This window comes from Mixophyes fleayi, chromosome 4 (assembly GCF_038048845.1).
Source record: "Mixophyes fleayi isolate aMixFle1 chromosome 4, aMixFle1.hap1, whole genome shotgun sequence".
NCBI classification, from domain to species: Eukaryota; Metazoa; Chordata; class Amphibia; order Anura; family Limnodynastidae; genus Mixophyes; species Mixophyes fleayi.
Genome location: NC_134405.1, coordinates 187,107,099 through 187,118,117, shown reverse-complemented (window position 1 = coordinate 187,118,117; position 11,019 = coordinate 187,107,099). Strand labels below are relative to the sequence as shown.

General features: G+C 48.3%; 1 protein-coding gene across 1 annotated transcript; it reads left to right on the top strand.

Annotated features, from left to right (window-relative positions):
* Nucleotides 1–1,511: 1,511 nt before the first annotated feature.
* LOC142152389 (uncharacterized) lies at nt 1,512–5,657 on the top strand. The gene is made up of 2 exons (XM_075208987.1): nt 1,512–1,770; nt 4,186–5,657. Exons 1-2 carry the CDS (start codon nt 1,566–1,568, stop codon nt 5,085–5,087), a joined length of 1,107 nt encoding a protein of 368 aa, XP_075065088.1. The 5' UTR covers nt 1,512–1,565; the 3' UTR covers nt 5,088–5,657.
* Nucleotides 5,658–11,019: the final 5,362 nt, after the last annotated feature.

Below are 11,019 nucleotides of genomic sequence, written 5' to 3'. Positions count from 1 at the left end.
TAAGACTTATGGGTCTATATTGGAATTGTTGGTACATTTTATAATAGTTTATTCAGCTGCTATTGCATTGCATATTATGACAAGTGAGGCTTCTAGGACGAACGCACTTAAAGGGCGACAGGGTTTGTAACAAGCTGAGTAATTACCTGGTGTAGTTTATCATGGGGTGGGTTCCAGCCAATGGTTGCTCACCTGGGAGGGACCTTGATAGAATATAGCAGGCTGCACTTCCTGCTTGTGTTCACTTGCAGCACGAGATTCCTGTAGGAGACCCAGCAGCAAGAGAAACGGATAAGTACCACTTGTGGATTTATTCATTGTCTTTTAAACTTTATTCCTATCTGCCTCTTCTTTCACTTTATATTTCACCTCTCCTCTATTTATTGCTCTTCCCTCTCCTTGTTTCCACCCTCTTTTTCTGCCTTTTCCTTTCTCCCAAATCTTTCTTTTTTCTCCCCTTATTCCTCTCCCTCCTCTCCCCGCTTTTCCAGCTCACCCCGCTGTCCTCCCCTGTTCCGCCAACATGCCCCGTCCCAGGAGAAATGCCCCACGCCCAGCGCGCCTCAGGTCCCCACCCCCCCCTCTCTCCCGCCGCCATCTTGCCCCCTCTTCCTCCTCTCTTCTATCAGCCTCCTTCCCTCCAGCCATCGCCTCTAGCGGTGCCCCGCTTCTGGCCCCATGTGCAGGTCATCCGCCCGTTGCTACAGCCGCACGGCGCGGCCGCGCCACCCCCTCTCTTCTCCCGGCCGGTTCGCGCATGCGCAGAACGCGCGCCCCATCGCGCCCGGCCGGGTCCCGCCACACGGACTCCCCGGCATGGCTGGCTGCAGGGTCAGCCAGCGGCCCTGTCAGTGACAGCAGCGGTCAGCCCCAGCAGTGGCAGACAGGCACCCCCCCCCCCGGCAGGCGGATATGCCCCCAGTCCTGTCAGGAGCAGGGGCCAGGCCCTAGACACCCTATGCCCCATCACCCCCCCTGAACCAGCTATTAGGGCTAGTCATCAGGAGCACAACCCTCCTGCCCCCCATCAATTGTCCTTCCCTCCCAGCCCATTTCTCCCCCATAGTAGTGGGGCATCTGCATGGGGGTCTAATCCAGGTAGGGATCAGCAGGGTCCGCACATGTCCCAGGCCCGTACCCCACCCCACGGGGACCACCGTTACCAACTAGGGGGGGGCACACGTCCCGCCAGACACACAAGAGATTTTGGAGACAACACCCAGGCGCCGGTGTGGCCCTATTTTCAACGCCAGCGTATGTCCCCTCCGGCGTCTCGCCTATACACGTCTCATTGGGCCTCTTCCCCGGGGTACGGGGCGGGGGGGCCTTATTACGGGGGTCAGGGGGGTAGGTCAGACAATGTCGTAGTCGATTATCACCATTCCAGCGGCGGTAACTTCGGTCCTGGGCCCCCTCCCCTCCTTGGGGATAGCCGCTTACAGCGGAGGCGGGAGTCATTTTCAGCGTCCCCCAGTACGGCCCGTATGTCAGCCCCTAACCTCTCTACCGTAGATAGGGATAGTAACACGGCGCGGCGGCGCTTGGACTATTTACCCAGACATCAGATGACTGTCCCCCTTTCCGTTTCAGAGCCTACTGTTATGCATCCGGAGACGAGGGTCGGCAGTCGCGATCGTCCGTGTGCTGAGGCTCAGGATCGGACGACGGCAGAACGGAGGGAGGAAGAGAGCCAGGACACGTCAGGAGGACAGGCCACAGCTGTGTCGCTAGGGCAGACGTCTGTCGGTGATGGGAATCCTGCTCCTGCTGGTGAGTCCAGTTCCGCTACTATACATAAGTCACACTTGTTGGATTCACCCGTCCTCTCCACAGATAGTGAGTCCTCTGGCTCGGGTGATAGACCCAGGAAACTAATTAAGTTGTTGGAGACTGAATTGCTAGGTAAGCGGAGCAAGCACGCACCCCAGTCAGGAGACACAGATCTACCAGCGGTCCGTAGCGAGTTGGGGCAGGTAGAATCCCTTGAGATCACTCACGGTATTAGGCCCAGTGTGCGGGATAGAATCAGAAGGGGCAAGTACGTGGATATGTACTCGTTAACCGGGGAGGATAAGAAGGCGCTGGCAGCAGCCTGCGAAAAATCGGGCATGGGGGAGGAGAAGTACAGATCCTTCTCTAGATGGGCGAATGCATTTTCCATTTTCGCCACAATATATCTAGAGTCCAGGCCCAGCGAGCAAGCGGAGGTGTGGAGATATATGCACCTGATTAGCGGGATGTTCATAAAGGACGGCCCGGTAATCTGGAGAGCATATGACGAGCTTTTCAGGAAGCGGATGAGCGGGCGAGAGAAGCTCCCGCTAGGATATAAGGACATTGACACATGGTTGGAGCTAATGAGGCCTAGCAATCAGACTGCAGAGGGTAGCGCAGGTAGACGGTTTCAAGGGCCGGGGAGGGCGCAAAACGCCCTCCCCCCGAAAGGAAGGTGTTATGATTTTAATGCAGGGGCCTGTCAAAGAGGTTCACTCCGCAGATTCAGGCACACTTGTACAGCCTGCGGCGGCCATCATCCAGCCACCGATTGTGCCAAGGCTCGGGGAAGTGGAGGAAGGGAAAGAGGCGCTGGTTCGACTCTGCCGAGTCAAGGGGCCATCGCCAATTGATCTGACCGAGCTGGACAAGTGGCTGTCGTGGTTTGATGATAGGGAGACCGCGGCCCTACTCCACGACGGCTTCCATTTTGGCTTCAAACTTCCGGTTCAGGGTAGCATTTCCACAGCAGCTCCGGTAAATCTAAAATCTGCGCTCGCTTTCCCGGAGATGCTAGACGAGAAAATAGGCAAGGAGGTTGGTTTGGGGCGCATGATCGGCCCGTTCCGACTCCCTCCTATTCCCAACCTCATTTTGTCCCCGGTAGGCGTAGTTCCCAAGAAAACAGAGGGAAAGTTCAGACTGATCCAGCACCTGTCTTATCCCGCTGGTCAGTCGGTTAACGATGCAATTGACGTTAATCTCAGTTCAGTCAGTTACCAGTCATTTGAATCGGCTCTAGCCCTGGTGCAGGAATGCGGCAGGGGCTCATTGCTGGCCAAAGTGGATATCGAATCGGCCTTTAGATTGTTACCCCTTCACCCCGAGTCGTATCAATTCATGGGTTTTCGGCATCGTGGTGGATACTATATCGATCGCTGTCTTCCCATGGGTTGTTCGATTTCATGTGCACTATTCGAGAAATTCAGCAGTTTCTTGCACTGGTGCATTCAGGCGGGGACGGGGTGTCGGTGGATTACGCACTATTTGGATGACTTCTTGGTGATTGGGCCTCCTGACTCCACGAGTTGTCGTGATACCCTTTTTTCCACGGAGGCGTTGTTTAGGGTGCTAGGCGTTCCCATCGCAGCAGACAAGACAGAGGGCCCTACTACGTGCCTATCATTCCTCGGGATTGAGATCGACACGAAGGCAGGGTTCTGTAGGCTCCCAGAGGATAAGGTTACTAAGATGTACGAGGCCATTGTGGAAGTGTTGGAGGCAAACGCTAGTCCCCTGAGGCAGATACAGTCCTTGTTGGGGCGGTTCAACTTTGCTTGCCGGGTGATCCCCATGGGGAGGGTTTTCTGTAGGAAGCTGCAAAGAGCCACAGCAGGTAGGAGTAGGCCACACGCAATCATAAGTCTATCCAAAGTGGTTAGGGAGGATCTGCAGATATGGCTCATTTTCCTTAGGGGTTTCAATGGCAAGCGTATCTGGCCGTCACCTCCGGTAACGAACTCTGAAATCAATTTGTTCACGGACGCTGCAGGGGCTTCCGGCTTTGGGGCTTATCTCGATGGTCACTGGTGTGCGGAGGAATGGCCCGAGGAGTGGCATAGGGACGGTATCACTAAGAACTTGTTGGTTCTCGAACTGTTCCCGATTGTGGTAGCAATCGAACTGTGGGCTCCCGCTTTGCGGGGTAAGCACATAGTCTTTTGGTGTGACAATATGGGGGTGGTCCAGTCCATCAATAAGCAGAGCGCTTCGGCCCAACACGCAATTTCGCTGCTGCGTCACCTAGTTCTGCGCTGTCTACAGTATGACATCTCGTTTAGGGCTGAACATGTCCCGGGGGTACAGAATTGCCTATTTGACGCGTTATCTCGTTTCCATTGGAGCAGGTTTCGCAACCTGGCTCCTCAAGCGGACGATGTTGGTACCCCGTGTCCTCCTTGTGTTTGGCAGATCATCAAGCCGGCATAAGAGGGCTCGCGGAACAAGCAATAGCTCCCTCCACCCTGAAAACTTATCAGTCGGCGTGGAGACGGTGGTTGCTTTTCAGCAGACAAAAGGACCAATCAGAGGCAGGTCAGCAAGATGCCATGCTAGCCTTTATGTGGGATAGGTACTCGGAGGGAGATTCAAGGACTACTATGGCATCCACCCTGGCCGGGATATCATTTATGGCCAAGCTGCACGGTTACCCTGACGTCACAAAAGGATTTTTGATTAATAAGGCTCTGAAGGGATGGGGGAGAGTCCGTCCCTCTCATGCCGATACCCGTTTACCGATTACCTCTAACATTCTGGAAGATCTGATAGGGAATGTGGGGTTGGTTACCTTAGATAGTTACGAGAAACTTTTATTTAGTTTGGCCTTTTCCATGGCTTATTTTGGAGCCTTTCGCATCTCAGAGTTGGTAGCCAGGTCCAGGGGACATCAGGAGTCAGGTTTGAGAGTTGAGCATGTCAGTCTGGGCGAAGGGATCTTAGCCTGCAAAATAGTTAAATCAAAGACTGACCAAAGTGGCAGGGGATCATGGGTCCAGTTAACCTCTCAGCAGCCATGTCTTATTTGCCCGGTCAGGTTAGCATCATTGTTTATGACTAAAAGACCTCATGCTAACTTGTTTCTGTGTCACGCTAATGGTATACCGTTGACTAAATATCAATTCGCGACCATTTTAAAACGTACCTTGCAGTCTATTAATCTAAACAGTACATTATACGGGACACACTCATTTAGGATCGGTGCAGCTACATCCGCTGCCTTGGCAGGTTCTTCTAGCGAAGCTATAAAAGCACTAGGGCGATGGAAATCTGCGGCCTTTAAGTCATATGTTAGAATTGATAAGGTTGTTGACTGATGTTGTAATGTTTAATCAATTTTGGTTTTTTACAGTTTTTCTTTTCTACCTCTACTTCTCTCCTGAGTCTCCAACCGTCCCATCCCATTTCCCCTTCCCATCCCATCTTCTCTCTCCATTTGGTGGGCTACCCTGGGCTTTTCCGCTCGCCGCTTTAAAGTGGGGGCGCGAAGGGATTTTCACCCGGGTTTCCCTGGGCGTAAGTCCTGATTAGTGGTGTGCTGCCGGGGTTTTTCCGGGTGTTGTTTACCTTCGCCTGGGTGGTCTGCCCCCCATATGTGTGTCCTCCCCCCCCCCCCCCCCCTTGTGATCGAATTTTCCGCGTACTATTCTTATCATACCTTCCTATACCAAACCTGGCTGTCTTCCCAACTCCAAGGTATGGTTGTTAACACGGTTTTTCTGATTTCAGGTGATGGTGTTCCAGCTAAGGTGGTGTGGATCATCGGTCATTCATTTATATTTTGGGCCGCTGGCCACCCTGGGTCTAAGGTTATTCCGAATCATGGCGGTACGGTTATAAGATGGTGGGGGAAAAGAGGTTTAGGCTGGTCGGATATTATTCCGTGGTTGACAAGGCTCATTAGACAGCAAGGCCCACCAGACGTACTGGTAGTACACGCAGGAGGTAATGATTTGGGAAAAGGAAAGTCCTTAGATCTCATCATTGTAATTCGGGAGGATCTGCGACGAATACACGAGGCGTGGCCTGATATCATTATTGGTTGGTCGGCTTTAATTCCCCGATTAGCATGGAGAACGCCCATTCCCTTGAAGAAAATGACGGTTATGGTTAGGAAGTTAAATAGCGCCATCCGGAAGGTAGTTCGGTCCTTGGGAGGCATAGTCATTGACCATCCGGGGTTGGGGGTGGAGTCACCACACCTTTTTAGACGGGACGGCGTTCACCTTAACGAAGAGGGTATGAAGCTCTTCATAGATAGGATCTGCGGGGAAGTGGCGGCGTGTTTCGGTTAGTTGGTGGCGGGCTGCGGCGTCTGTAGGGCGCAGCGGGGTAGGAAGGCACTGCGTTCAGCGGCTGATTAATGGGCGCACGGGTAGTTGGTCGTAGGTCACTGCCCCCTTTGAAGCATCAGTAACTCCTTTTGGTCCTTCGGTGAGGAGGGTCCCTGTTCGGCTCGGTGAGGGAGGGCAGTGTGAGTTGTAAGGGGCAGTCACTCTGACGTCAACTCAGCGCTAAGTATGTAGGGATTTGTTCCCCGTGATTTGAGGACTCACGGCGGTTTGCGCCAGTCCACTAAGTGATCTTGTGCTATCAGCTCGTGAGCTGTTCCGCAGTGCCCTTTCTCCGCCACCATAGGTTTTAGTTAATATAGAATCCTTACAATAAAATTCCTGCCATTTTTTAATAACTTATCCAGGTCTACGCGTCTTTATTTGCATGCAATGTTTAAAGTTTAAGGTTGATGTGAAGTTTGTGGGAACATACACAGTGAGCCCTTTATGACAAGTGAGGCTTCTAGGACGAACGCACTTAAAGGGCGACAGGGTTTGTAACAAGCTGAGTAATTACCTGGTGTAGTTTATCATGGGGTGGGTTCCAGCCAATGGTTGCTCACCTGGGAGGGACCTTGATAGAATATAGCAGGCTGCACTTCCTGCTTGTGTTCACTTGCAGCACGAGATCCCACCCTCCCATCCCTCAATTTTAGTGGGGTATTTTAAAGTGGGGTAGGAAGGCACTGCGTTCAGCGGCTGATTAATGGGCGCACGGGTAGTTGGTCGTAGGTCACTGCCCCCTTTGAAGCATCAGTAACTCCTTTTGGTCCTTCGGTGAGGAGGGTCCCTGTTCGGCTCGGTGAGGGAGGGCAGTGTGAGTTGTAAGGGGCAGTCACTCTGACGTCAACTCAGCGCTAAGTATGTAGGGATTTGTTCCCCGTGATTTGAGGACTCACGGCGGTTTGCGCCAGTCCACTAAGTGATCTTGTGCTATCAGCTCGTGAGCTGTTCCGCAGTGCCCTTTCTCCGCCACCATAGGTTTTAGTTAATATAGAATCCTTACAATAAAATTCCTGCCATTTTTTAATAACTTATCCAGGTCTACGCGTCTTTATTTGCATGCAATGTTTAAAGTTTAAGGTTGATGTGAAGTTTGTGGGAACATACACAGTGAGCCCTTTATGTTATTTCACTGGCTATACAGCAATATATTATTTGATTATATGCTTAATGCTGTGTACTGCTTAAAAATAAAATAGTCAGATAAGAGTTATCCACTGGATAGCCTAAGCCCTGTTTTAGGAGGTGGTGGAACTTGAGTACTTAACACATTGTCTTAAGTAAGAGGACAGCTCATTGTCTTACAAGAATTGTTTTATCAAGATTACCAGTCAAGAGAACGGAGTGTATTTCTCTGATTTTTTTCTGCTTATAGCAACTCTCTTTTCCCATAGTTGAACCCTATAGATACTCAATATTCACCATACTCTGAGAAAGTGGTAAAGATATTGAGAAAAAAATAAAAAATATTCTTCCACAATGTAGTCTGGAGGGAATAAAATAAAAAACTCTATTACATAAAGGTAACTGCATGCTCGGAACACCTAATATGTATAATTAACCTAGACAAGCCTTCATTGCTTAACCAATCACAAGTGGTTTTGCGTGATTGGCTGAGCACAGAGGCGGAACTAGCGAGCTCTGTGTCCCGATGTAGGGAGGCAGGTAGGAGGGAACCGAGGACCCCTGACCCTCTGCATCTGCTATGCAGCGGGCCCTATTATCTCCATGGGCCCCAGTGCATGGCACCTGCCGCACCAATGATAGTTCTGCCACTGGCTGAGCATTAAAGCGTTAAAGGCTTTTCTGGGTCAATGCAGCTCACTGTCATTGCAGTGGGAGTTGTTTTTGTTTTTTATGTGGTGGGAATTATTATTGAGTTTTTATTTTTTTTTCCCCTCTGGACTACATCATGGAAGAAAAAGGTTCAGCTATAGAAATTCCTTCATTGGCATAATTGATGTTTATTGTCACTGGTATTGTTGTCACTCTGCATACACAGTACAGCAAACTAGGATATACTTTTACAGCTCATACATAATTTAAGGGGTAAGTAAGGGGTAAACACTGAATCTGACACTGCATGCAGGTGTGTACACCACAGAGGGAACATAGATCCAGACCACAGTAGGCCATGGGGTTTTTATGTCACAGCATCAGGACCAGACACCACATCCTGCTAGAAGAACATAGATGAAACCATGCAGTCTACACCCTTCACTCAACCTTGGTAATGCTTAATACATCATTTACTTCAATCTGACATGCAACACAGCAGGGCCTCACTGAGAAATTTGATACAAACTGGAGAAGTAATAAAGTAATATTTACATTTTCACCCAGCAGTGCTCAATACTGCATTGACAGAAAAACTACCAAGGTATGGTGTGAAGTCCAGGACAGGGGCGGGCTGGCCCGGGGGGCAGGGGGGCAGCGCCCCCCCGGGCCGCTCAATCAGAACGCTATTAGGGCCGGGGGGTATGTTGCATCCCCCCCCCGGATGCAACATACCACCTTTTCACCGGCGGCCGCATCTGATGACATGAGATGCAGCCGCATCAACGCACAGGCGGCCGCATCACCTGACAGGTGATGTGGCCGCGTCATCAATGACGCGGCTGCATCCCGTTTCATGTGAAGCGGCCGCCTGTGTGCCCCCCGGGCTTCCCTCTCCCAGGCCGCACTTGGTCCAGGATGATTTTGCTTTCAATACTTGTCTTATCACAATAAAGGGAGATACTTTCTAAGTTATATAATTAACAATTTAGTGGTTAGTTGCAGAGCCTCCAAAAAATGACCTGATTTTTACTTGTGCTCGGCTGTGGTATCTGACTGTACTTTGAATAGGGTATGATTAAGAATGCACATTCGAAAAAAATGCAAATATGTACTCAGGTACTCATATGGTACTCAGACACAGGTGCTAATGATGGGACTTTTAAGGCACTGAAACATTAAATTAATTAATATTTGCATTTGATTTAGATTTGCATGGTCCAGTAAATGTTTTGTATGTAGGGCATTTTCCATCACACCCTAATTGTGAAGAAAGGTGTGTACGTACCTGTTCTTACTGAAACACGTAGATCCTTTCAATAGGATGGCTTTCCTATTAACCAGGTACAGTAATGGGAGAACAATTTGTATGTGCAGAAATATTAGCATGATAAAAATATCTAAAAGTTCAACATTGATTAACTTAAAGATAGCCCTGATGTTCTCTTACTCTCATGGCTATTTTTAGTTATAAACAAATTATTTTAGAAGAAAAATTGAAAAGTTTATTAAGGAGGTGGTCATCAAATTATACTAGGCAAAAAAAATTACTTTTTTATTGTTTCACTACATGCATTTCCATCTGGGCCCTCAGTCCCACAAACAGTAGTGGGAGCAGGGTGATCAGGCACATATGCCCGCACTAGGTGTAACCTCCACCGTGACCCCTTTTGCCTACTACAAAATTCTCCTGGACTTTCCCCTTAATTTACTATTTCTGTTACCATTGCAGAATTTAATAACTAATTGATGTTCTTATCAATTATGTCAACATAGGTAAATGAAGTGGGACATTTGAGAGCAGAACATTTTGTATGAGGGGTCATGTTCTGGGGTCACTACTGTGCAGTTAGTGTATGACTCTTCCTATGTTCAAACATAGATATTCCAAAACTTGGGAGGGTCACCTGTTTGTTGTACCATCACTGATTAAAACAGCAATGAATTGAGTGAAGTTTCTTGAACTCCACAGTACATTACACAGTTGATTCACCATCATTGGTGTTAGAGAGAATGTCCTGTGCAATATAAAAAATACTGTTGTTGTAAAGATGTTCCAAGTAGCAGAGAGCATACACAGCCCTTGCTTTGAACCTGTAATGGTTCCTGGTAGGAATTAGATGTGAGCTGTTTGGAAAAAGTTAGCTGTGCCAGATATTGTGTTATCACACCTGCAGAACTGCACATATCAATTAAGGAAATATGTTTTTTAAAAAGGAAAGAACATGACATCTTTAATTAAGATGATTCACATTCAAAACAACACCCTATCCATCAGCCTTTCATGATTATACTGCATTTTAGAACACACCCATACCTCGCTGCTCTTATTATTCTATAGCCTGTTTGATCCGAGAAGTTTTCTCATATTCATATTTAGATTTCATTCACTAGCCTTGCATTTAGGTGCAAAATGTGCACTGAAACAAAGCAGCCAATCAACAATTAACTTTTACCTGTGCAATGTACTTTAGATAACAAAGAAAGTATCTCATTGCTTGCTTTGGTTTATCATAAATTTTGCACCTAAATGCATCATTAGTAAATAAACCCTATGGTGTTTAAAATAGTTTAACAAATGAAATTGTAATGCATTCCTTTGCTTCTAACACACACATATGCAACTGAAAGTGTTATTTTCTTGCAGGTTGAAGGTCTAAATCAACTTTCAAGGTACACTACAGAATATCTCATATGTAAAGCTGGGTACACACTACAGAAATTTCGACCAACTTTTTATGCCAAGCGATTTTACATGCGATCGATGGTCTGATTGCTTGGTCCATGGACTGCATACACACTAGCCTTGTTTAGGACGATAAAGGGAAGAGTGGACGTCCCTTTAGTGACTTTTTACAGCCATGTTGTTCTGAGCAATGACTGTAATTTTCGTACTCACTCTTTTGGATCGGTCGGAAGTTTATGCACACTACACAACGGAAACAAGATTGGAACAAAAATATTAAACGGTACGACCAACCAAATGAGGCGACAATCGTCCATTTGGGCAGACTTTCGACCATCGTGTCACTGCACACACTGACCCGACTTTTGAACAAGCGGTCGTATGTCGGCTGATTTAGCCGATTATTGGATGAAAACTATGTAGTGTGTACCCAACTTTTTTTTAAGACAT

Coding starts and splice junctions, on each gene's coding strand:
- LOC142152389 (XM_075208987.1), top strand. CDS start 1,566: ATGACTGTCCCCCTTTCCGTTTCAGAGCCTACTGTTATGCATCCGGAG. Junction 1,771..4,185: donor TGGGAATCCTGCTCCTGCTG/GTGAGTCCAGTT, acceptor TGTGTTTGGCAG/ATCATCAAGCCGGCATAAGA.